At 46.3% G+C, this 27,180-nt stretch overlaps 1 protein-coding gene across 25 annotated transcripts in view; it reads left to right on the plus strand.

Moving 5' to 3' along the window:
* Positions 1-1,790: 1,790 nt before the first annotated feature.
* LOC101670167 overlaps positions 1,791-27,180 on the plus strand; it is a 134,264-nt gene continuing 108,874 nt past the window's right edge. For 12 of the 25 annotated variants that reach the window (XR_006604204.1, XR_006604208.1, XR_006604206.1 and 9 more), the window contains exons 1-4: positions 2,310-2,631; positions 3,403-3,592; positions 10,553-10,827; positions 19,888-19,987. Coding sequence is in view for 18 of the 25 variants with exons in the window: in XM_045071450.1 (XP_044927385.1) it covers positions 2,336-2,631; positions 3,403-3,592; positions 10,553-10,827; positions 19,888-19,987 (861 nt within the window). In the remaining 7 variants the exon portion in view is untranslated. Of the gene's footprint in view, positions 2,003-2,309; positions 2,632-2,652; positions 3,593-10,552; positions 10,828-14,318; positions 16,014-19,887; positions 19,988-20,764; positions 20,887-21,003; positions 23,585-27,180 lie in introns of those variants that run through there. The other 13 variants (XR_006604210.1, XM_045071423.1, XM_045071430.1 and 10 more) reach the window with 10 other exon arrangements.

Below are 27,180 nucleotides of genomic sequence, written 5' to 3' on the forward strand. Positions count from 1 at the left end.
CTTGTGGTAAGGGGTGGTGGCCATGTTCCACTCACATTCCTTGGAGGAATGTGAGTGGAAGAAAGTGATTCCCTCCCAGGCTGGCACTGTAGGACCTGGGGTGTACCTTTCATGCTCTTTCCCCTTTTTGTGCTTCTCAGACTACTTGTGTTGAAGAACTGGATTTCTACACCACCACACCCTCAATCTACAGCCAACCAACATTTTGTTCTACAATCTGTTCAGTGAGAGGTTTACTAGTTGTGCATATACTAAGATGTCATGGAAATGCCAAACTGCAGTTAAGTTTCTGAAAGCTTATTCTCGATGTCATGACTCAATTCGTGGTTTGGCTATCAAGAAGTTTGCATGCTTGAACTTTCTGCAGACCACACTTTAAGGAGCACTGCTCTTGGGGAGGCAGAGACAAACCCTGGTACTTTCCATGATGGCTGCATGGAAAAGAGTGGCCTATTGGCCTGGAACATTCAAATGGGACAGTTAGATAAAATAAGAAATTTACAAATCCATGTTCTTAAGCCACTGCACCTTAGGATTGCTTTCTTAGGGAGGTGTGTTTTACCCTAATATAGACGGGTCATGCCATCTATTAAAAGAGTGGGCTTTCACACCAGGAGAAGTGACCCCTTGATGCCCATGCTGTGGATAGACTGTGTCCCGCCGTGGGGACAGTACCATACCTCTGTGTGACATTCCTGAGCAAAAGTGTGCCTGTATACCAAAGGATGATCCAAGAGCCCCTGGTTCCCTGCCAGCAACCCCCTTGCTGGATGTCTTACAAATTATAGGCTCTTAGTATGCCTTGAAATGATTTGGATCCAAATAAATCCATGTTCTAAGGCTCAAACGGAATCATAGGTATTGAAGTGCTTTGAAAGAAGCATGGTAAGCAAAGTTTAGCTCATAAAGCAGCTGGGGACCAGAAAGGATTGAGGTAAGGATTTAGGGACCCACAGGCAGATCTCTAAGAGCTCTGAGAGACCCTAAGGGGCACTGAGCAGGATCTAAACCTGGAAGTGAAGCCAAAATGTTTTTGATGCCAGGAATCACCCTGTCTCCGGATGAGTGGCCTCTGGCAGGTCACCTAGCATCCTCTCTGTGAAGGAAGATTGTTATGACAACGTTGCAGGATCGGCGTAAAGGTCTGGGAGAAGGTAGGTGTGAGAAGACCGGAGGGCACCTGTGTGCCAGCCAGGGCCTGGTAGGGGACAGATGGCGCATTTGAGCTGAGTGATTTGAGAGAGTGTTATAAAGAGCAGCTTTCAAAGGTGCGGCAGGGACCGGGGAGGGGGGCCCTGCCAGGGACTGTGAGTACCTGGGTAGCAACGGTGTGTACAGGGTGGGGAAGGAGGCGTTACTTCCCCCAGGCCTGAGGGGGAGTGGAGGGGGCAGTTATGAGAATCTAGAAGTCTTGTTACATCTGGGTGGCATGACAGAGACAACCCTCCAATGGAAATGGCCACTAGCGCCAAGACGGATGCCGCCCCGCAGGGGGTTCCATAGGGAATGAGCTGGGGAATCTCTTCCCTGACCTTCCTCTTCCCACCCTCCTAAATCCTGCTGCTGCCTCCCACTGGCCAGGCTCTGATGGAAGGCAGGGGAAAGGGGTTCCCTGATGCCAATCGGCCTGCAGGACTCCGAGGAAGATGGAGAAGCAGGAGAAAAGATCCGCGGGTCCAGGGACTCTATCCCCCCCACCCCCGCCGCCCCCAGATGACGCTGCCCCACTTACAATGCCCCTTTAAAAGGCGGGGTTATCGTCTGCGGCTGTAACCATTAATGAGAAGGCCACAGGCATCTTCCAAGGCCCCACTTAGCTGAAGATGAGACCTCCTGGATGCCAGGCCCGTGGGTCTGTTCTCACCTGGAGCAGCGTGTGAGCAAATGGTTCTTTCTGTGTTGGCTTCTCGCCAGATCTTTTTCTACCCCTTTATTCGCTCTTCTCTGTTGTCCTTGCCTAAGAAGCCACCATCTGGCCACAACCTGCCCGAGGAAGGGATTGGTGAGTCGAGGACCTGCGGTTGGGCCCCCGCTGCCTCACGAGGGGATTAGGAGCTGATCGTCAGCAGATGTAGCTCAGTGGCGTTTTAATATCCAAATGTCCCCCCCGCCACCACCACGCAGCGAGGAAGGCTGCGGCCCATTGAAGGCATTTCACACAGAGAGCCGTGATTGCCACGGCAATAATTTCCTTCAACAGCCATTAACACACTTCTGAATGTGTTTTAAAAAAGAAAAAGGAGAGGAAAAGAGGGCGGATGGGGCGGGGTGGCAGGAGTCCTTCCCATTTCCTGGCAAATATCGATGTTCCCAGAGCCAACTTTGATTGGATGGGATGTTAATATCAGCACGTTTGTGGTTACTAACGCCTGCTCAGGGCCCCACGTTCGTCCTGGCCTCCTCCTGGGGGTCACACCTGCCCCTGAGAACTCAAGCTGAAGTGTACGTGGAGCCCAGCCCTCCTTGGGGTGCTTCATGCCTGGGCCGCCCGGCGGCACCCTCCCGTCCAAAGGGATGTTGTCTCAAGTCTTCACGGGTCAGTGAACTTTCTCAGTTCAGCTCCCTCTCTTGGCAGAGCCACCAGCTCTTGGGCAGGGCCCGGGCTCTGCCTCCTGGTCCAGTTACCAAAAGGTAAGCAAAAGTGAGCTGTGGCTTCATTCATGCACTCAACAAATATCCACGGAGGGTCTACCCGGTGCCAAGAGCCTCAGATGGGGAGGTTGCGGCCAAGAGGGTTTGCAGAATGCGGGCACAGCACTGAAAACGCCCCCCAGAGCCAGGATGTGGGTCAGGGGGCTGAGAGAATGTCCCAGAGACTGACCCTCCCCCTTTAGCTGCTGGATTACGGAGAGCTGGGCAAGCCTGAGGAGAGGTGGGGCAGCCTGGGCAGCAGGGGCGGGGGCGTCAAAGGATAGTGAGTGTTCATCAGTCTGGAAGTATTTCAACATCTTGCCGATTGTCCTCGTCCTATTGATATTTGGCAGTTGGGGAAAAATAAATAAAGAAACCCAGCAATGTCTCCCATGTGGAGTTTGCCTCCTTCCAAGCACCAAGAAGCAGTCAGCTTGTCTTTTCTGTGCTTACAGGAGGGATATTGTTATAAAATCTTGCCCCAAGTGAAACCAGTAAGCAAAGGGTTAAGGGGGCTAATTCCCAGCAGCAGACTAGTAAGAGCAGCTGCAACTTTTTACCCAGCCTCTTTTGTTTGCGGTTAGATTTCCCTGACTCTCCTTGGGTGAGGTGGGTGGCAGGCCCGCTCTCCTGTCTCCCTGTGGGCTGCCCATGGAGTAAACCCCTTTCCTGGCCGCACGCTGGACGTCTCAGTGATTGGCTTTGTGGGCGCTGGGCAGATGGACTTGGGTTTGGTTGCAAAACTAGCCACAGCTCCATTTTCTGTGCTAGGCCTGTGTGGACTCAGGGACAAATCAGGAGACAAGTTTCAGGCCACCAAGGCACAGGGGTTGTTCAGCAGAAGCCTTTGGTCTTCATTTACTGCAAGACAGAGCGACATTCTGGCATGTCTGGATGGTTGGGATCGGAGATGTGTCTGGACAGCCATCCCCAGCACCCAGTCACCCCCACCCTCAAGGAGGTAAGTGAAGAGTTTGCCTACATTTCTGGGGTCATGAGACACTGCTTCAGAAGAAAGATATGTTCTGTCCCCTTTTGTTGCCTCTCTTGGTCCCAAATGTTGGGCTGTGCGGACATCCAACTGCCTCACTTGCTGATAGCATCTGCTACCCCAAAGGGCTACCTTTCTCTGCTGGGTCTGGATTTCTGGGCAGCCCTGGATTTCTGGGCACCCTATGTTCTGAGGATTACTAATGCTACCAAGGAGGCAGAAATGCCTAGAAACAATGAGGGGTTGGGGGATAAAGTCTGTGGTTTACAAAGCTAGAAGCTATGGCATTATTTTTCTTACAAATTACCGAAGGGGAGAAGAGATGCCATCTCTCCTCTTCTGGGTTTTTCTGAGATCGAGTCTGCCAAAAGTTTCCTTAAAATCTGTCTGTTGATGTGCTTGTAAAAACCAAGTTACAGAACAGAGAATCTAGTAGGACTCTATTTGCATAAAAAGGAAGATATATACAAGGAATGTGGGCATGTCCACGGCTGTATAGAAAATGTTGGAAGAATAGACATGTTAGTGAATTCCTTCGGACTTCAAAGGCAGAAAAAGCTTATCTGTGAGACAATGTGTATTATGAAATGCATCCGTTTGCCTTTTCGCATCAGCTGCTGGGAAGCTTAGATTTAAATTTGTATTCTTGTTATACTACTGGTGGGTTCCCCTGGAGAACAGTGGTTCCTCAACCTTGACCGCAAGTTAGAATCACTTGGGCAGCTTTAATGAGGCCCAGTGCCCAGGCCACACCCCAGAACAATTAAGTCAGGATTTCTGGGGAATGGGACTCATAAACTTCCTTTACAAATAATATTTTGTTTATTTATTTGAGAGAGAGAGAGGACACAAGCAGAGGGAGCAGCAGAAGGAGAAGAAGCTTTCTTGCTGAGCAGGGAGCCCAATGTGGGGGCTCGATCCCAGGACCCCAGGATCATGACCTGAGCTGAAGGCAGATACTTAACTGACTGAGCTACCCAGGCACCCCTAGAATCTTATTTTTAAAATCCCTGAGTGATTCCATTGAGTGGCTCTCAGTAAGCACCAACCAGTCTATTTAAACTCTTGCTTTCTGAAGTCAACAAGAAAGGAAAACTGCTCACGTGTATTTACATTTTCCTTGGATTTGATTTTTATTTACGTGTAATTTCTCAATTTGATTTTGTGCATTCTTGTAAATTGCCTCAAGTCCTCTATAGAACAAGATATAATATAGACAAAAATGATAAACTTGTGTTCAAGCATTATGACAAGTCCAGAGCTGTGTGATTTCAGTGAGGAGAATATTTTCTGCATGAGTGTGGGTACCGGTAAGAGGGAGGGGGCACTAACATCCCATCAGGCTCCTGGGTGTGGAGTGAGTCTGCCCTAAGGAAAAGTCCACATCTCTAATTCCAAGAAGGACGCCCTTGGGACTAGTAGCTGTCCTGACAGACACCTTATTTGTGGGTGGAAGCAGGGGGTGTGGAGAATTTAATCGGGGGGGGGGGTAGCAAAGCAAGATTTATTTATTTTTTAAAATTTATTTGACAGAGAGAGACATCACAGGTAGGCAGAGAGGCAGGCAGAGGGGGAGAGGGAAGCAGGCTCCCCACTGAGCAGGGAGCTTGATGCGGGGCTCGATCCTAGGACCCTGAGATCATGACCTGAGCTGAAGGCAGATGCTTAAACCACTGAGCCACCCAGGTGCCCCCAAAGCAAGATTTATTAAGTGAGAATAAAATGGTAGTACAAAGAGGGAGGAGATCCAAGAGGGTTGCCGAGAATTCAAATTTTTTAAGGAATAAGTTCCAGGAATGTTGCAACATATTTTCTTCCTGATTATCTGAGGAAATGTTGACCTGCTAAATAAGGCTTGTGTGTAGGTCCAGAGAGATCTGACTCCCTCCTGAGGGGAATGTCCCCATCATAATTAGCTAAGACGGGGCTGATTGGGTTAATTGCCTCCCACTGAAATCATGGCCACTGTTCTGGGGTGGGAGCCAGGTGGGGCTGGTTCTGGCACAGGGGAGGAGGGGGTACCATTTTCTCCTCTGACCCAGATTGTTCCCTTTTGAATGTTCCCCTGTGAGTCAGCCCTTGGTACTCCTTAGCAAGCCCATGGTCTGTGTGTAAGTGGAACTGGAACAGAGTGGCCGGAAGGCTGGCTGTTGCCTTGAACGCCAGTGGTAAATTTAATGTCCACAGGGCCAGAGAAGCAGAAAAATGTGAGCAAAGCCTAAGGGTGTGAGAGGAACGGGGAGGAGGGAGGGGACTGTCATGGAGTGGCTCAGAGAGCATTTGAGGGACATGAAACCTCAGACTGAAGTGGGGGTTAGGCAGAGGTGGTTGGAGAGCAACAAGAAGGGTAGGGTGTTGGGGACACAAGGGCCAGAGGAGAAAAGATCTCCAGAAGAGAGGTGATGCCACCAACTAATGGCATCCACGTCAAAATGCTGTCCAAGGGCATTGGCGGCCATGTGGCTCAGGTGCAACCTTAAAGCTCAGAGCCTCACACACGTGTAGCTTTGGTCACACACAGGCAAGGGAAAGGAGTGTCGGTAAATTGCCAGCAGCTGCTCGGGAAAGTGAAGGGCCTTGTTAGCCTTGAGCCTCCCTCCACACTGTCACAGATCCCTGAGTCCCACCTGGGGTGAGGGGTGCTCCCGTGCCCAATTGGCATCCAGGTCTCGCCTAAGTCCTGGATGGAAGTGACGGGAGGTACCTGAAGGAAGTCAGAGCTCACGCTGGTGAAAGCAGAAGCTTCTAGAACCCATGGGACTGATGTTAGCCAGCTTATTGCCCAGGAGATGATACAAGAGGACTTAACATAGCATTTTCTATAATTGCTTGAGTCTCTGGGTGTTTAGTAACCATGTCTGGCAGTCTATACCCAAGACAGGCTGGCTGTGGGGAAAGCCATTGTTAAAATAAAATCATTAGCTTAATAGGCTTGATGAAAAGGTTGGCAAGATGGGAATTTCCTCTTGCAATATGTTCTCCAACGAAACAGTCCCTGAAACCAGTAAGCCATGTTAATTATTGACTAAAATGCCCTATCTCCCAAGTTGTTTTTTTTTTTTCTTCTTAAGAACCTCATAAACATGACCTCCGAAAAGTTTGGAGTCCCCAGAATTTGCAGCCTCATACAGGGCTCTAGGTTATTCAACTGCTTTCCCTTCCTTATTATCATGCATTTTGTTCCCTAGTGAATATGTGCATACACTCCACACACACACACACGTGTGCACATGCACACATGCCCGTGTTATGCACATTTTCCAAGGGAAAGGGATGTCTGCTAATGAAGTGAAAGCACATAGTAATGAGGACAGTTAGCAAGGCCAAGGGCCCAGTGATGTCAACATTCTAATGAAGACCAAGCCAAGAATAAGAAGGCAACCTGAGAGAATCATGCCCATCCAAGAAGGACCGACACTGGGTGAACGGCTAGAGACAGTGTATTAAAAAACAAGTCCTTTCACAGCCTTGCTGCAGTGGGTGAGGACGGTCACAAGTTCTTGGTCAGTCTCCTGCTCCCTGCACCCCGACTGAGAGATGGAGGTTATCTCCCTCCCCCGACCATGGGATCGCTGAGGCCAAGCGAAAGCACTATGCCGGTCCAGGGCCCGAGAATGGAATTGGTCCAGCAGCTTTCCCTTTGTGTTTTTTGGGAGCCCTTGAAATGCCAGGTGACAAGTCTGAGTACCTGGCTGGAGACACTGGGTGGGAAGAAGAGGCCCTGAGACTCCACGGAGAGAAAGCGAGGCCGGGTTTTGCAGGGCCGAGCATCCCGACGACTCTAGCCTCAGCTGCCATCTGGCTGCAAGCACATGAGAGGGCGTCCGCACCAGCCGCAGAAGAGCCACCTGGTCAACCCAGAACTGAGAGGGAGAAAAATGGTTGTTATTGTTTTAAGCTGCTAATTTGGAGGGTGGTTCATTAAGTAGGAAGAGATCATCAAAACACTGCTCAAGCAGAAACAGAGGGCACGTTTCCTGAGAGATGATTTCCCACCACTGTTCTGATATTGAGCAGTTCCCATCACTGCTCTGATATTGACTATGCCCTTCCTGGGCTTTCTAGGTGTTGCCTTTTCTCAGTTGGCAGAATTAACAGCAGTGAGACGGGAGTCAAGGCCCGGGAGGAGAGGCCTTTCTTGGGGGATTGCCATCTTTTCAGATTAACTGGGTGGCACCTCTCAGGGAGGACTGCAGGCCACTGGCACTGGCAGCCATCCAATGAGGGGGTAGGCAGGCAGGGCAGAACCCATGGGTCCTGGTAAAGAAGGCAAGGGGTGGGGGTGGGGTCTTCGTCAAGCAGGAGACAGAAAGGTGCCAGATTCTAACCAAACAGGCCCAGAGTATCTAGGAAGACAGGGAATTGTTTTCCTGTCTTTATAACACCAGTTTGCTGGCCAATGTCTCAAAATAGAATTCTGTGAACCTAATCCAGTTCCTCCTTGGAGAAAAGGAGAATGGTTCGAACTCACAGTTAAGGGGCCAGGACTTACCCATTGGGCACTGGGCCAGGCACTGTCCTGCACACTATCTCCTACGCTTCTCTGGAGAGACTGGGTCACTCAGGCTGACTTTTGGTTGCTTGAAATCCGAAACTTCTAATTAGAGTTAACTCAAACCTTGAGTCTTGTGTTATATTTATTTTAATTTAGCCCCCTTTCAACTCAAGATAGAAAGAATGTGACTTAAAATAATACAAAGGAAACAGGGTAAAAGAATCCATGTGTACTATTTGTTAGCTTTGATAGAAGTGGAAATGTAGCAACGTCAATGTTTGAACAAGTAACATTCCCACCCCCCCGCCCCCTCCCCCGCAAATATAAACGTGCCAAGAGGCATTTAAGATGTCCTTTGTCCTTGATTTTCTGTTTCACTTTTCACCCTGACATCTGAGCAGCTTCAACGTTAAGATCACAGTAAACCATTTCCTTCTTATTTAATAAGTCAGGATTTAAGGCCTCGGTTTTATTTGAATACACCAAAAGCTTAGAAAGAGAGAGAGAGACTTTTAAGTACTTGGTTATTGTTGATCCGAAGAAGAAATCAGCTCCTGTCACTTGCAAGGCATTTAAAGGGGATCTGAAGGAAGGGTTCGTGGTAGGGATGACCTGTGGTTTTCTGTGTCTACTGCTGAGAGATCAAAGGACTTCTCATCACCGAGAACTGTTAAGCACCAGAACCAGCTTGAGTGGTGACGAAATGTTTGTGTGTGTGTTTCTTACTAGAATGGTTCTGGGATGGCAGCATTTGAAGGCAGGAAGTCGCAGCTTTGTTATTCTTGCTACACTTATTAATGAGTCACAATTCATTTATTTTTAAAAGTAGCTATAAATAAAGCCAGGGCATGGTTTTAGCACTGTTTAGACTGAAAAGATTATTTTGCAATTTTTTTTGGTGAATCACTAGAACAATTAATAAAATACTCCATATCCATTGGAGCCCATTTTTGGCAATGCCCCTCCCCTCAGGATCTCTCTAGTATTAAATATTATACTGTTACAAGGCACTATGAAGTATTGAAATATTTATGTACACACACATAATATTTAAACATCTGTGGAGAAAAAAGTCAGCACGCAAATGGGGTAAATTGCCATTTTTAAAAAAATAAGTCTCCCATCTGCCCCTATCCTTGCCAAGTTCACTGAGCTGAATCTTTTCCTGTCTCACATGACCATATTGCTTTGCCCAGTAGAATGTGGATGGTCAAAACGTATACTACCCCCGAGTAGAGGTTTTATTTTATTATTTTTTTTAAGATTTTATTTATTTATTTGACAGAGGGAGATCACAAGTAGATAGAGAGAGAGAGGAGGAACAGGCTCCCTGCTGAGCAGAGAGCCCAATGCGGGACTTGATCCCAGGACCCTGAGATCATGACCTGAGCCAAAGGCAGCGGCTTAACCCACTGAGCTTATGTGGCTTGGCTTGACCACCTGCCCAGCTGTCTGGCACTACGAGAGGAACCTACCCCAGGCAGGGGCTAATCTTTAAGCTTCAGTCTTGAGCAAAGACCTATGAGGAGTAGACTTGGATTAACCCAAAGTCTGAAGCCAAGCCATGACAGCCAACTCACAAAACTCAGAAGGAAGCGTCTGTTGTCGTAAGGCCCTGAGATTTTTGGATGTGGGACATGGCATTGGCTCAGCAATTGCTGACTGATATAGGAGCTTTCAGATGAGTTTTAAAATTCATTTTCTTTTTCTTTATCTGCATTTCCCATTTTTTGACAATGAACAAACGTTATTAAATTAACTTAGCCCTGTCGTTCGATAGTGAGCACCAACTGTATGCCTGCTCCTGGGCTAGAGACTGGGAATGAGGTGGTGGGAAAACAGTTGGAAAGACCTGCCCTCGTAGAACTTCGGGCCTCCACCAAGCACCACGCACGCGAACATGAAATGCAACAAGGCTGTGCTGCAGACGCAAAGCGTGTGGGGGCTAGAAGCCCGCGGAGAACAGAGCTGTGACTCAGGCAGACCCACGAGGGATGGCTTCACAGCAGATGTGACAAGCGAGCTGACATCTGGAGACTGATTAGGAGCTAACCAGGTGGAGTGATGTCCTAAAACCCAGCTTTTAGGAAAATAAGCGTGCTTTTATTTACCAGGTTCTGCCCGAGGGCCACAACATTACAGGGAACATTTAGCCTGAGGACTAAATGACCATTGATCTTGACATAAACCTGCCAGAGGCTTGACAGCAGGAGCACCTAGTGTCCATCAAAATCCTTGCTCTCCCTCCCACAGTCCAGGGTTGTTCTTGGAAAGTGGCTGCCCAGCCACCAACTCCTCTCCCGGATGCCTTTATGTCTAGGTGCCGTGGTTCAAACCGGGAGGACTGAACCCCGGTGATGAGTACCATTTTGGGGCCAGGATGGTTCAGAAGGAAGTTGGCCTTCTCCACACCAGAGCTTTTCCCCCTCCTCCAGCAGATGACCCTGACCACGATGGGACTCCGAAGGGCCATGTGGAAGAAAGCTGACCGTCAGCCAGAAACACCTGCCTGGGAAACACCTTCCCCTCTCCCCCCTTCTTCCCCCCAGAACGTGAGCAAGAAACAAACTATTCTGTCAGACTCCCGGAATCTGAAGGCGCATTTATCACAGCCTCTGTGTGACCCAGATTCGTACAAGACCTATTTTAAACACCGATTCAGTGTTTTCCTGAGTCACACCTGTACACGCACAGCCAACCTTCTAACCAGGTGGAGTATTTCCTTTGTGTGAATTGAACTTTACGCCCAATTTTTCTTTTTTCCCACCTGGTAGGACCGTCGTGGTGTGGGTCCTGCGTGTCACACCTGATTGGTGAGTTGGGTGGAAGTGCTTGCTTTTATAGACTATTAATTTTGTTTGCTTCTCCACTTTCATGAATTCTTACAGGCGATGCTGACATTTCCAGCATGAGGGATGTTTTACACAAATCAGAGGTGCTCTGCTGGAACCTGAAACACATTACCTTGAAAGAAATACCATATTTGCTCACATAAATCTAAAAGGCCACATTCATGAGGGTGGATGTCAGGCCGAGGAGCCTGATTTGGGAGGCGGTGGGGAGCCATTGTAAGTTCTCTAGTGAGGGAATGATATGAGGGAAGAGGTGGTTTAGGAAGATGAATCTGATAGCAGCACACAGAAGAAACGAGAAAGAAAATAGCTCAGAGGCACAGGGACCGACTGTTGCAACAGTCCAGTTGTGAAATAAAGAGGTCTCGTCTGGGATGGTGCCACTGGGGATGAAGAGAAGCAGGTGACAAGGCGGGCTTGCAGAAGGAAAGAAAACCACCCTCGCTCACTGTTCCCAGCTCACCCCTACTTCTACCAGACCCCAGAGTTTCCGTAGACCCGTTCACCCATGGGGGTCCCTTAACACTAGCTTCCCCGCGAAAATACCACTGCAGACAGGATTATGAAAATTATGCTATTGTTTTTTAAAGAATGCTCATAAGAGAAAAAAGAGTAATTGTTCCACTAATTAGGAATGAGACAAATGAGCTATTTCCTAAAATCGTTTCTCATAGCTGACTAATCTCTAGAGAAGAAGAAAAGGCTGTATGTCTTAGTTGGGGGGTGGGTGGGAATTACTTACATATTTCTGCTGGATGAAGGAGAAAGTCAGCTTAAAGCTGGAGACTAGCACGAGAGAAAAGCGAATGCCTGACCGTGTTTTTTTGAAGGCACTGGCAAGTCGCTTCTATGACGTGTGCTGTGCTGGAGCAAAAGTCAGATGGTCAGGCTTGAATCTGGTTCTGCCTTCCTCCCTGACCTCACTGTCCCCAACTACCCTCTGCTCACAGGGCTGCAGAGACAGGCCTGCTTTCCGTTCCTCAAAGGCACACACTCATCGGTTCCTTGGGGGCCTTTAGTCAGTTCTTCATTGGGCCTGGAATCATCTTCCCATCGGGTTCTTCTTGTTCCTTAAGTAGCCCCTTGGAGAGTTTTTCCCAACATCCCAATCTAATGCAGCCACCACCCCCAACCCCAAACCCCCCAACCCCACTATCCCCTACTGTGTCTTCTGGTTTTAATTCTCTCCAAGCATTTATTTCATTCTAATATCCCCCATATATCTGCGTGTTTGCTTCTTGTCAGTTTCTCTTGCTAGAATGGAAGCCCCATGAGAAAGCACCTAGCCAGCCTGATTCCCCACAGTATCTGTACCTTCTAGAATAGTCCCCACAAAGAGTAGGAGCTCAATATTTGCACTTCATCGAATGACCAAATCAGGGACTAATGATGAGAGTGCCTGATGAATTAACCCCCCAGGAAATAGTCTCTTCTCAGAAAAGCTTATTCACTGAAAGTTTTTTTCCCCCTGTGGTTACATTTGATTAAGAAATATATTTTCGCAATTATGACTGAATTTTTCCAGTCTGTATTTTATATCAGACAACTAGACTCTAGGAAAACACAAGGTTCCTAATCAAGGGGAGAAAAAAAAATCAACATTTAAAAAATCATCTCTGGGGGAAGTACAACCTTAAACACATGTCATGAATTTTATGCATGGTTTCTGTGGCTAATTAGCATCTTCCCTGTTCTTAAAGTTACAGTATCTTCTTGGTAGCACCTATCACAGTGTTATGCACACATTCAAAATTCAAAAACTCTCAAGTCAAGGATGAGGAGATAGTGTTTGTGATCTGTGGGTTTGGGTATGGCTGAGAAGTCCAAAATATACTGTTTATCACCACCTCCGGGAAGTCTTTCCTGATTTCCCCCAGGCAGGATTGAATTTTTCCTTCTCTGCTCTCCTAACACTATTTCTTTGACCCTACAACCACCCTGATGTCTAATACCAATGAGGTATTTAAGAGGCACTCAGTTAAATGGATGCATAAATGAATAAAATTATATAAGAAAAAGCTGTATGGATTGGGACAAGCTTTAGAAATCACTTAGCCAGGGACACCTGGGTGGCTCAGTTGGTTGAGCAGCTGCCTTCGGCTCGGGTCATGATCCCAGGGTCCTGGGATCGAGTCCCGCATCGGGCTCCTTGCTCGGCGGGGAGCCTGCTTCTCCCTCTGCCTCTGTCTGCCTCTCTGTCTGCCTGTGCTCGCGCACTCTCTCTCCCTCTGTCTCTGACAAATAAATAAAATCTTTAAAAAAAAAAAAAAAAGAAATCACCTAGCCAGTGTTTCCCAAAATTTAGTGATTTGCATCTCCCATGACAATTTTGGGCATACTATTAATTCTTACATGTTTCTTCAAGTCCATCTTTCTACTTAAATGCATTTATATTTTAAGAAAACTATGCATCATAATCAGTAGAAAACTGGCATGATTGCCATAAGTAGAAAGTGATCCCCACCCTTCCAAAAACCAGTGAAAACTAAATAAAAATCTAGCTTGGTCTTATTGGCTGAATTGTGCCCCCCCTCCCCCAATTCCTGTTGAAGTCTTAGACCGTAATACCTCAGACTGTGATTTTGGGATAGGACCTGAGAGGTATTTAAGTTCAAGTCAGGTTGTTAAGGTGGCCCTGATCCAATATGACTAATGTCCTTATAAGAAGTGATTAGGAGGGGCGCCTGGGTGGCTCAGTGGGTTGGGCTTCTGCCTTCGGCTAGGGTCATGGTCTTGGGGTCCTGTGATTGAGCCCCCCATCGGGCTCTCTAATTGGCGGGGAGCTTGCTTCTCCCTCTTCCTCTGCCTGCCTCTCTGTCTACTTGTGATCTCTCTCTCTCTGTCAAATAAATAAATAAAATCTTAAAAAAAAATAAAGTGATTAGGATACAGAGACACCAGACATGTGTGCCATGGAGAGGGGAGCAATGAACACAAAATAAGAAGAGGAGCCAAGGAGTGAGGCCTCAGAAGAAATCAAGCCCACCCACACCTTGATCTTGGACTTCCAGCCTCCAGAATCTGGAGAAAATAAACATCTGCTGTCTAAGCCCACCAACATGTGTACCTTGTCTCGGCCGCCAGAGCTGACTAACACACCGCCTATTACTGCCTGTGAGGGACACTGAGCCCAAAATCTGAGCTCATTTGGTGGAAAAATGAGATTATAAAAGGAAGAGAAGTGTTTTAAGACCTACTACCACCAACGGAGACTTTCTCCTTGACAAAGAATTAAGTAGAAATTAAAAGGAAATGATTTTTATCCCTATAAGATGTGTATGGGTCAATCTGGAATATGATGTAACACATCAACGGTTTCTGTCTCACACCTGCTCTGTGTCCTGCACAGGTTGGCAGGAGGGCCTCCCTCACCAGGTCCCTTGGGGCCCCAGGCTATGAAGGCTCAGCCATCTGCAATACATGGCACCTTCCGTCACCAGGTGTGAGGAGGAAAGTCTGGAGAATTGTGTATGGATTTCCCACCCTCTCAGACTGTAAGTGACGCCCATTGTGGCTGCTCGTGAGTCACTGGCCGGATCTTAGCACGTGACTCCTACTAGCAAGAGGACCAGGAAATGTAAGCAAACAAATAGATTCTTCCATGTGTGTTTCTATCTCTTCCACAAGATGCTACTTAATATCACATTCTCATCCTTAAAAATCATTTCAAGGATGCATCCATGTTTGGGGGGGAAAAAAAGATCTGGGACAGTCTCTTAATTGCATAGCTGAAATTCACAGGATACCTGCTTATTTGGTGTTATACAGCCTCTTCATGGTAGGTTTGCAGCCAGAGCTCTCTGATCTCTTCAGGTCTACACTTAAGCTCTTTCTGCTCAGCCCTGGGAGCACAACATTGTAGCAACTAGAACAATTTGGATGTCTAATTTTGGTACAAGAACTTTGCTATTGAAAGAAAGTGAAGGCAGCTTGTCCCATTTAACATTTCATCCGGAACACGCAGAGACCTTTCCCACTCATGTCTGAGGCGACCACATCTGCAGAATCAATGAGAACGTATGATTGCTCAGTGTTGTCTGGTTAGCATCCAATTATGTACAGTGTATTTATTTTAAATTTAGAAGACGCACACAAGAGATTTCCAGGAACAAAATGAGAAGAAATTGGCAGTGCACTGAATGGAAAAAAATTAATGACTTGAATTATACAGCCTGTGTGTGCATCAAAGCCGACAAGACGGGGAGCAGAGACAGGGTGCACTCGTTCACGCTCTAGTCCGCCGACGGTCCAGAGTGGTACCTGAGAGGTGTCACCCTCCATGCAGCGGTCACATCCTTTATTTTCATGGTAGGGCTGGGCTTTTTGGGTCATGAATGTGCCACAGTTTCAGGGGCACCAACGTGTTGCCCCTAAACAGACTTCCATGGCAAACTTCCTTTTAGAGAATAGATTAAGTGAAATCACATTGTTGGCTCTGTGGGGCAAGAGGGAGGTGGTGAGCGAGAAAAGCCTGAGTAAAGAATCACAGAGTAGGGCTTGGGACATTTATGCTGATGGAAGGGATCAGTATTTGTTGAGCTCCTACTCTGTACTGTGCCTGTTATGTGTCAAGGACCTTCACACACGTCCCACTTATCCCTCGGGATTATCGCTGATTTTATACTGTGGGTTGAACCGCAACCCTTCAAAATTCAGACATTGAAATCCTATTTCAGACACTGAAATACCTCAGAATATGACCTTTCTTGGGCATGGGGTCATTACAGAAGTCATTAGCTGAGATGAGGTCCTACTCGATTCAGGTGGGCCCCATATACAATATGACTGATGTTCTGATAAAAAGGAGAAATTTGGAGACAGAGACACACACGCACAAGGAGGACTCCGTTAGAATGAAGGCAGGTATGGGAGCGATGCTTCTAGAAGCCAAGGATGCCAGAGATTGCCAGGAAACCCCGCAGAAGTTAGGGGAAACACATCGAACAGATTCTCACAGCCCACTGAGGAGGAACCTACCCAGCCAACACCTTGATCTCAGATTTCTGGTCTCTGAAGCTGAAAGACAATAAAGGCTGTTGATTAAGCTCTCTGTCTATGGTCTGTTGTTCTGGAAGCCCCGGGAAATTACTACAACGTGCTGACAAGGCAGAGGGCCATTGGGTCCGTCCAAGTCTAAACATTGTCTGCAAGGGCAGGGTCAGTACCTGTCTTGGCATGTCTCAGAGTTTCCCCTCCTTTTCTAAAGGAGGAAACTGAGGCCCCAAGGTTAGACTGGCTTGTCCAAGGCTTCAAGTCCGAGAGCTTTGGGCAGAGGCAGATTTTTCTGGGCTTTTTTCCTATCTTGGATCATGATTCTTTTCTTCGTTGTTCAGATTTCAGAAGGTTGAAGCCCAATTCTTGGATTTGTGGTAAACCAGGAGTTGAAAACAAAAAAAGAATGTCCCTGATCTTGAAGTACCTGAAAGCTGTTCATGGGGCAAGGAGTTGGGAGGCTGGCAGCTGTCACCTCAGAGCCCCTTTAGCCAGAGGAGACCATGTAGGGGGAAGCCGAACCCCCGGGACTGGGGGCCCCCACCCTCATGGAGGGCTGGCTGCTGGCTTTGCACCACGTTACCTTCATGGATCGATCAGACTCACTGTGTCTTTTGTCATTTGTCCTGTGAGTTAGGTCTTATAGTTCCTGTATTATACATGAGAAAAGAGACTCAGACACTGTGCAGTTAGTTGCTGGGGAGCAGGGACCTGAACCTTGCAGATTCCGAGGCTGAGCTGCACACACAGACTGTGTTCCCCCACCCAGAGCCCTCAGGTACACTCTCCTGCAGGGCCTTCCTTCCCACCGCCGAGGCTCATTCTGGGGCTTCCTGGCCTTCTTCCTTCTTATCCATCCTTTCTGCAGTTCCCTCTGGACAGGCGTACGTGTGAATTGTATCAGAGATGGTCATGTTCTAACCATCGGGGACTTGTAAAAGGCAGATGGAAAAATCAGTCTGTGACCCTTTGATGACCGTCCCCTCCAAAAGAGGGTTGGGTTTGGGGAAAGGGTTTTAGAAAGCACTACCCCATGGAGGTGATGGGGGCGGGGATTTCTATTCTTATCTCAGATCTGGTGAAAGAGATGCCGGTGTCCACTGGGAGGGCTTGGGATGCGCCTCTGAGCTGGGGGGCATGGCGGATTACTGGTGTATGATGTGTGCAAGAGAGCCGTGCTATCGAAAGGGGCTGTGTTCTCACCTGACCGAGGTGCCAGTGTCCCATGGACCACACACAGGCCGAGTGAGGACGTCACGCTCGCTCCACTCACTTCCGACCATTCTGCATTCCGTTGGCTAGAGCCAGTCACAGTTCGCTAAGTGTTTTGGGCTCGCTCTGACCTCGGGCTGCCGCACGTGCTGTTCCCCTCTCCTGCATATCCTGCCTCACCCTTCCTCCTGGCCAACTCCGAAATTGAGAGAATACTGGCCCTGGGACCCCAAAAGCCAGGTCAGCTTTCCTTCCCAGGCTCACGAGGATTCGAGCCTTCCCACTTCCAAAGGTTCCTGCACCAGACTGAGAACTCCTTAGATGAGAAGAGTCTGGTTCACACCTTCCTCCCAGAGCCCACTGCAAGTCTCTCTCAATGTACAGTATCCACTCAGTGAGTGAATGAATGAATGGGAGCCCCAAGGTGCTCTTGGACAGGGTCATTTGGGGGTAGTGGCACCTTAAGTGGCCTGTGGGCTGGAGGTCCCTTCTCAGCCCAGTTGACCCCCAGCCATGGGATGCGTGAGCTTCTCCCAACAGCAGGGAGGGAGGAGGGCAGAGGGATGTCTTCCCCTGCTAAGCCTGGCCTCAGATTGGGGGGCATTCGTTTCATGAGTGTTTCAGTGATTGGCAAGTAACTTAGAAGTATGATGTGGCCAGCAGAACGAAAACAATTGTTCTATTTGCTCTCACTTATTAATGGTGTGTCTGGAAGAAGTTCCATCTTTTTCCAGAACCTTCATTTCCTTAGTGAGAAATGGGCATCACCACACACCTGGTTTATGACCAGGCACAGTTACGCACACAGAAATATCGTGGTGCTGTCAAGTCACAAGAGGGAGCCAGGGCTAGCTGGTTCTTTCTGGGCCGCTGTTGTGACAAGGTGGTACCTGCTTGAAGATATGTTCGAAGTGCATAAAGTATTGTGTGTCAACCTGTCCTTCTCAGAGACTTCAGGAAATGGATTTATTCCTGAGCACGCTCTGGAGTTCATGGGAGATGCTGAGATAAACTATTTCTGCCTTCAAGGGACTTATAATGAAGTAAGGGAGTTAAGACCTTCAATAGCTACTTAAATGTACTAATACATGACCTTGATGTCCACTGTGATCTCCTAGCCCTTTAAAATCTAAATAAGATTGGCTGAAATCTCTTAATCAGTCTTCCATGCAAGACCAAAACCGTTCCCAGGATTTGTGAGGAGTCCTAGGAGAATCACAGCCCCTTAGTCACAGGTCAGCTTTGAGTTCTGGCCACAATTTCAGGACTGGTGCCCTGTCCCTCCTGGTTGGCTACCTCAGTGAACCTGACACGGGGCATCCTGGATTCCCTTCTTAAACCCCAACTCAGACAAGGCTGTGTGTGTGTGTGTGTGTGTGTGTGTAGCTGACTTAATTGAAGCTTCAGGAGGAAGGGGACACAAAGGGGTTTCCGTTGCAAAATTGCACTACTTAAAGTTGAGTGTTGCAGGGCGCCTGGGTGGCTCAGTGGGTTAAAGCCTCTGCCTTCGGCTCCGGTTGTGATCCCAGGATCCTGGGATCAAGACCCACATCAGGCTCTCTGCTCAGCGGGGAGCCAGCCTCTCTGCCTACTTGTGATCTCTGTCTGTCAAATAAATAAATATAATATTAAAAAAATAATAAAGTTGAGTGTTGCATCAAAAACTCCCAGCCCCCCTTGACCCTAAGGATGTCATCACCTGGTGCCCAGGCCCCGTCCCATCTCACTCACTCTTGCTTCCCTTCTGCTTGTCACGACCCTCCCCACCCCCTCCTCCCGATTCTCTCCTGTATCCAAAGCCTTCACCTGCCTCTCTGCAGAGCAACTCCTGTCTCTAATACGCCTTCCAGGCTCACTTCCAGAGCCCCCCCACCCCAGATCCAAACTCTTCTGGCAGGGGGCGATCCCGGGAGGGGCCGGGTCTTCAGAAAGCCAGCTCTTTACAGCAACCACGAGTCTCCATTCCCCAGAGTCTGGGCCTTTGGAGACAGGACAGAGACAGATTCCTGTCTGAGAGATCGGGCAGGAGGGATATGAGCCTGGGGCCAAGACAGCAGGGACCAAAGCCTCTGGCCACCAGTATACAGCCTGCAAAGCGACAGACCCAGGGCAGTCATACAGGAAGGACAGAGGGACAGAGAGCCTGGTTTCTCCCCAGCATCAGACTGGCCCCTAGTTTGTTTACCTTTTATTCAACTAGATCATATATACACACACATACACACATTTATATGCATAATGTTTATATATATAATTTTATACATTTGTATTTTCTAATATATTTATATATTATGTATGTACAAACATGTTATTTAATACTTATCACTGTATAATATGTATAAAATCTATTCACTGAGATATGTAAATATATATTTGTATTTTCATTCACATACTGCATGCGCCCATGTACATTACCAGGCACCCAGGCCTTGAAGCTGCCCTGTGGGAAGCACTCTTCTGACTACTATCTGCACAGATTTGTTTTACCTGTTTGGGGACTTTATATAAATAGAAGACTAAGGTGCATCCTCCTTCATGTCTGGCATCTTCCAGCATTTTATTTGGGCAAGGCATCGCCATTTTTGGATGCGGTCACATATAGCACATCATCTTTACTGTGTGACTATCCCATAATTTATTTCTATATTCTATTGTGGCGGGACATAGGTTGTTTCTAATCTGGAGTGACAATGTGGCCTCTGCTTTTGAACCAGATACTTGCAAAGGGCCAGTTACCTGGAAGGAGATGCTGGACACCAGAGGGAGTCATTCGTTCACTCAGCAAACATCTGTGGAGTACCTCCCATGGGCCAGGTAGGTGGACAAGTGCTAGACACCAAGGTCAACGTGACCCAGCCCTCAAGGAGCTGACCGTCTGTAAGGGAGGCAGATGAACGTGGAGACAGACGGGTAGAACACAATGACTTAGAGCTTAGACAGGGGTAGAGAGGAACCAGTAAAGGGAAGGCTTAAAGGGAATCAAGCAAGGGGAGTGTGTTCAAGGAGAAAGAACAGCGTGTGCAAAGGACACATTTGTAGAACTTGAAGCTTCCGGTTACTGAAGCCTCAAGAATGTGGGGAGGGGGGCGAGGCCAGGTGGTATTGGTAGGCTGGGGCTGGATCTCGAAGGAAAAAGAGAGCCATTTTAAGGAGCGAGGATTTTTGTTGAGATCAAAGAGACTCCATCTAATTAGATAAATAGCATCCCCTGCTTTGCCTTGTAGAAGCCCCTCGTGGCTGTGGCAAGGGGTGGACGGAACAAGGCATGCAGGGAGACAGACGGACAGACAGGACAGATGTGGCCAGAGAAGAGGTAGCAGACCTGAGCCCCTTTCCCCCAACCCTGGCCCCTGACAGGGACTTCACAGTGTAGCCTACAAGGTGATTGATTTGCCAGAGACCGAGAACGGTGTCCTTCACAGGACACATTTGCAGGGGGGTGGGGAGGGGGGGCATCCCACATGCTTCCACTACATTCCTCCGCTGTTTAGTCTGGAAGCCTCCAAATTAAACTCCCATCTGACCTTTCCGTGTTTCTGGAGCCCTCTCTTCCCATTTGGCATTCTGATCCTTGATGGCTATTTCCTCCAGAGCTGCCCGGCTGGGCTCTTCCAAGTCACGGAGACGGAAAGAGAAGGCTGGGTCTTGCGTCGTGGGGAAAGAGGCAGCTGCTGGGCCACGTTGCCCCCGCCTTGCTTACGCTGCATTTTTGGGTGAGCTGTTCTTGTTTAATGTAAGCAGAGCAAATCCATCCATAGCAAAATCAGAGAAAATAACTTGTTGATGTGTAAACCAGGATGTCACAAATAACCCAGTTTGTTTAATTATAGCAGACTGAGTGCTGTGAGCAGGGAAGGGGGTGGTGTCGGCGGTGGTGCTGAGAGAAGGGGAATTCAGGATACCACCGCCAGCGGCCCGCAGGCCTGCCGAGGAGACCTGGAGGAACATGTGAGCGCCGGGAGCCACGTGGATAAAGTGGGGCACATATGGAGCATGAGTCAACCTCATCGGAGTGGGTAGACGGCTTTCGGTGCTAATGGGCGTTTGCTGTAGAGTCGCTAGACAGAAAAATTAAATCATAGGTAAAAGGATAAAAAAGATACATGGAAATAATAAGGCTGTGAGCGTAGGAAATTTCGGCTTTATGACTAATTGTTTTATGAAGAAGTTTGTTCTTCCCTGTGAAATGCACCAATGTGGTAGAAGGCTGAGGACACTGGGCACGGGAAGAAGGGTCTCCCCACCCCATCTACCATTAGCTCCTTTTTCCATTTCAGGAAGAACACGGAAACTAGGACTTTAGGAAAGTCAGAAGGAGTGTATTATAGCATTTAAGATCATGGCTTTGGGTTTAGGTAGGCCTGTGTTCAAGTTTCTCTTCTCTTCTACGTGACTCTCGGAGTTAGCTCTCCTTAAATCCCTTGGCTGGTCATCGAGTGTTAGAGCAATCCAACTCGAGAGGCATAGACACACTCTTAGCCCTGTGCCTGGCACAGAGGTAAATATCAATGAATAAAATATACAGGTCTACCCCACTTTTCTAAAGTTCACATTATGTCATTTTGCTTTTACAAAAGATTGCCATCAGTACCTGTTTTCATTACCTGGAAGGAATCCAAAGAGGAGAACTACTTTTATGAAAAAAGGCAAAAAGCAAAAATCGTTCAATATTTGTTTTGCCTCTCAGCTCCTTCCCCTCAAAGTACACTTAGCAGCCCAGCATCAAACCACCAGAGCTTTGAACTATGTCTGTGAGCATCTGAGTTTTGTGCATCCTTACGAAGATGCGTGCTAAGGTATCAGGAAAGCTTTCATAGTGTTGCTTTCATAGCAATGCTTTACTTTCCAGTAGCAGGGGAAATTGTAGATACTCGGATGGGAGATGAATGTAGTGAACAGGGGTGTTAGGTGATTCCCTTCTGCACACACCAAGCCTCCCTCCCACCCGCATCACCTCCCAGGAGCTGCCCCGCCCCCGCCCCCTGCCTCCATTAAGTCTTTTAAGGAAGCAATCATTCCAAGTGGCTTAAGACTCTCTTTCCTAGAAGAAGGTAACACATTGGCTAGTGAATGCGACTGCAGAGCTGACATTTTTGGGAGATGACAGAACATGACACTTACCTTCAGAAATTTGGGGAAGGGCTTTTGGGAAATTAGAACTTTCCTGGGCTCATGGCACATTTGTGTTCATGGGCCTTTTTCCTCCATAAAAGAATTAAAATAAAATAAAATAAAATTATATTGTATGAGTGCATTGGCATAAAGAGGAATGTGGCATAGCTTGTCTTCTTTATTGTGTATTCATAATAATAATCATTTTTATTCTGATTTTAAAAGAAATTAAAAAATTTTTGTGGCCCCTAGGCACAGCGCTTATTGGAGGGCGGGAGTTAGTAGCATGGAAAGTAAACGCATTATCTAAGCGAAATTTTTATAAAAACAGGACAATGGATTGAGTTTTGCTTAAAGCTACCTTTATTTAAAGAAAAGAGAGCTTTTTACCTGGATACTTTTGTTGCTTTTGTGTTTTCTTTCATGGTTAAAATTGGCTTTCCCTTAGGAAATGATCTTTAAATTACATAGTAATTTTATTTTATTTATCTTGTTTTTTAATGCATTGTTAATCTGACAAGATAAAAACAGCCCTGGGCTTACCTATTGCTTTTGCCTGCTTGCTCCTTCCTGGCTTGCTTCTTTCTGTAGGTAACAAGGTTCCTTTGTTGAGCCACCCCTCCCCCACTCTCTGCAATTCTGCTTTAGGTGGGGCTGGGCACACCCCCTTGAACTGGCCAATCAGAGTAGTCCTCCTGGGCCCTGATTGGTTCAATGATAATAAGCACCTGATTGCAGACGGGCCAATGGGAGCCCAACCTGGAATTCTTGTGGGTGATGTGGAGGAGCTCTTTTCCTTGGGGGGATTCCTGGCTATAAAAGCAAGTTTAAGTTACCTACTCCCAAGGGCTGCCAATGGTAAATGCCCACGAAAGAGTGAAGCCCTCACAGAGAAGAACAGAGCAAAGAGAGAAGTGGAGCTCTGATAGCATCAGTTGAACCCCTGGATTTAGTTATGCTTGAAGCTAGTTAACCCTTGGAATTTGAATTACAGGAACCAATAACTTGTTGTTGTTGTTGTTAAATCCATTTAAATTTAGTTTTTTTAAAAATCAAAACAAAGAATTCTAATACAATTGACGACCTCAGATTTTATTTTTTTTAATGCCTTATGAAATACACATATGAATGTCAGAGAATGTTTGTTTTATGCCTACCTAGAGTAAGAGAAGGATGTTCCCAGGCATGTTCAACCAGTATTTCCACTTGGGTCACCTGGCTTTGGCAGCAGCCCCCTCTTCCTTTTATCTGACTTTTAAAAAGTTACTTTAAGGGACACCTGAGTGGCTCAGTGAGTTAAGTCTCTGCCTTCAGCTCAGGTCATGATCTCAGGATCAAGCCCTGCATGGGGCTCTTTGCTCAGCAGGGAGCCTGCTCCCCCATCCCCCTCCCACTGCACACCCCCCCCCACATGTGATCGCTCTCTCTGTCAAATAATGACTTCAAGACTTCCTTCATCAGCAACAGGCTGCCTTGATATTCTTCTGAATAAAAATATGACCTCTTTTTGTTTATCAGGAGCAGATGGAACAGGCCTTCCCTCCACTGTGTCCCAGAAATGTGCTATTTGAGAACTTCCTCCTTAAGAGGAAAATCAGCGAGCAATGACAATCGATGTGTGTGATTCATTCACTACAGGCAGGACACCTCGACGATGGTGTGGTCCATAGACCATAGCATGGGCATTATCCAGAAACTTCTTAGAAATGCAAATTCTTGGGCCCCACCCTTGATTTACTGAGTTAGAAGCTCTGAAAGACTATTTTTGTGACCCTGAGAACCAATGGCTTAGGGGTTTCCTCTTTCAGTTACTATAGACACAGCTGCTGGATGATTAAAATCAAGCCTGAGTAACTGTTGTAGAATCACTCCGGATTTGAGCATTTGCTTCTCACTTTGAGGATCAGAAGGGTCAAGCTATAATAAATTGGCTATTTTCTCTTTTTTTCCTTTTTATTCATTAGAATTTTGCTAAATATACATTCTGTTTGTATTTTTTCTTCTCTTCAAGCATTTTTTTTTTTTTTACACTCTACTCAGCATATTTGACTGTATATATTTCCACCAGTGTTGAGAGCCCATCATTATCTATGACCTACTGCCATTTAGAAGATTAGACCTTGTGGCGCACCTGGGTGGTTCAGTTGGTTAAGCACCTGGCTTGTGATTTTGGCTCAGGTCATGATCTCACAGTTGTGATGATGCAGCCCTGTGTCAGGCTCTAAGCTCAGTGGGGAGTCTGCTTGGGATTCTCTCTACTCCTCCCTGAATGCTCTCCCTCTGTCTCTCAAAAAAAGGTTAGACCTTGATACTTCATTGTGTCCCCCCACCCCCACCCCGAACCCTCACCTCCATTTAGTCTCCTTTCACCCATTCCCAAGCTTTGTTGAAATCTTTTGATTTCAAAACAGAGAGTTTTTTCTTAACAGTTCATTAAACTTTGTGGCCATGTTTTTGATGGTCATTTGGACTTTACTGCTTTTACACATTTAAAACCACACTTCCTTGACTTGAAACCTATCTTCCTCTTTCTTGGATTCATTTTTCCTATTGGTGGAGTGCATCCCCTAGAGAATCTTTCAGAAAGCACTCGTGGAAAGAAACTTTCTGAGTCCTTGTTCTTCTAAAATTGTTTCTATTTTGTACTTAAATAATTTTTTGCTTGGGTATAGAACTCTAGATTCAACATTTTTTTTTCTACAGACACTTATGGCACTACATCTTATGGAATTTTATACTTACTACCCTTGAGAAGTTTGATGTCCCTTTGTTCTTCCTTTGAAGTTAAACTATTGGGATTTTTTTTTTTTCTTCTTCTTTGGGATTGGTTTTCTTTATTCATGGAAATTTTACTAGTATGCCCAGGGCCAAATCCTCTACACTCCTCTCTTGTGTTTCTTTTCAATACTTTGTGGATTCTTTTAGTATGAAGACTTAAGAACCTCTTTAGATTTGAATTTTTTGTGTGTAATTTTTTTATTATTTTCTCTATCCATTTTCTTTCTGGATATTTTTAAGACAGAGATTGGAACTCCTGGTTCTGTTTCTTTGTTGCTGTTGTTTTTGTTGTTGTTTTAAGATTTTTTATTTTCAAGTAACCTCTACACAAAATGTGGGGCCTGAACTTACAACCCCAAGATCAAGACTAGCACACTCCACTGACAGAGCTAGCCAGGTGCACTATGGTTCTGGGTTTTTTGTTTTTGTTTCTGTTTTTTTGTTTTGTTTTAATATTCACTTTTCTATCTCCCACATTTCAATGGCTGGAATTTTGCACTATGTATTGGGTAGTTTGCTTGTTTTAACATTCCAGTTTGTCAACGCACTCTTCATTTGTATGCATTTTATTTATCAGTCCATCACTGGTGGGGATTTTTTCATTTGAAAATGTTGCAAGCCATGGAAAATTACAGAAGATAACATAACAAACACCCATGGACCCATCACTCAGAAACAATAAATATTAATGTCTTGTCATATTTGCTCTTGTTCCTTTCTAATAAAATATTACTGATAAAAAATTGCAGTTTATTCCTCTCCCTACTAATTTATTCTTCTCTCCACTCCTTCATCTTTCCCAGAGCAATTATTACCATAGCATTATGTGTTTACATATATATTCCACCATCACCCCTCAGTCTTTCCTAGCTTCTTGGTTTTGGTTTTGCTTTGTTTTTATTTTGTTTTAACATTTTAAGATAGTGTCACACTGGATTTACCTTTCTGTAGTTTTTTTCACTCAACAATAAGTTTTGGAAATTTTATTTAAGTTGTTGGGTATCTAGTGCATTCATTTTAACTACCATGTAATAGACCTTTGTAGGAATATGTGCAATGCATTTATTCATTCCTCTAGTGATAGATATTTCAGCTGTTTCTGAGTTTTTTTGCTTTTAGAAACAACACTTCAGAAAACACATATGTTCATCTACTTGTACATGTGTGAGAGTTCCTCTAAGGTTTATACTCAGAGAAGGAACTGCTGCATCAAATGATATACACATTTTTGATTTATTAGAAAAACTGTTAAATTCTTCTCCAAAGATGATCTACAAGATGGCATGCTTGTTATGTATTCCTGTAGCACCCTTTGAGAATTTGTGACTCCCTGCATCTTCACAAACCTTAGAAACTGTCAGACTTTTTCATTTAGGAAACCCATTTAGGATGGGTGAATTTAAAAAAGAGAGAAAGAAAGAAAGCTGATGGTTGGAAATTATATCTTCTATCGGGCTTTAGTTTTTGTTAATCAAGATTTTAGTCTCCAAGAATCCTTTTACTTAGAAGGACTACTTAGAAGAACTACTTAGAAGTTTTGTCTGTTTGTCTGTCTATCTGTTTATCTATCTATATACCTATCTGTCTGAATAGGCAGCTGTCTCAACTGTTTCTGAAGATATTAATTATATTTATTAAAAAGCCTTTCTTTCTTTCTTTCTTTCCTTCCTTCCTTCCTTTCTTCCTTCTTCCTCTTCTCCATTGCATGAATTCTGTTTCTTCAGGTGTAAATTCTGGAGGTGAGTTGGTGCTTCTATTTCATTCTGTTAGTTTTTCTGAAAGTATTGGCAATTTTTAGCATCTACTCATCCATATTTCTCAGGCTAGAGTGGATTTCTCAGCCCACCTGAGAATCCCTCTTTACTTGGCCATGCCTAGAGGTTCTTAGGAGAGAAACCTGGCTCTCCCATGTGCAGAGCAAGGGAGAAGCAGATGCAAGGGTTTGTGTGTGAGCATGAGGTCTCCCGTCCACTGCCATGGCCATGGATGCTGGGGCACTGCTCAGCTATTCAGGCCAAGAGACTCCTCTGAGAGTCTTCTCATTTTATCAGAAGCCCCAAAGTACTCTGGTCACCCTCCCATTGCCCATCTTCTTCTTCCATCTGCTGCTTCTAGTC

This window comes from Mustela putorius, unplaced genomic scaffold (genome assembly GCF_011764305.1).
Source record: "Mustela putorius furo isolate JIRA1106 unplaced genomic scaffold, ASM1176430v1.1 tig00000129_pilon_pilon_pilon, whole genome shotgun sequence".
In the NCBI taxonomy this organism is placed as follows: domain Eukaryota; kingdom Metazoa; phylum Chordata; class Mammalia; order Carnivora; family Mustelidae; genus Mustela; species Mustela putorius.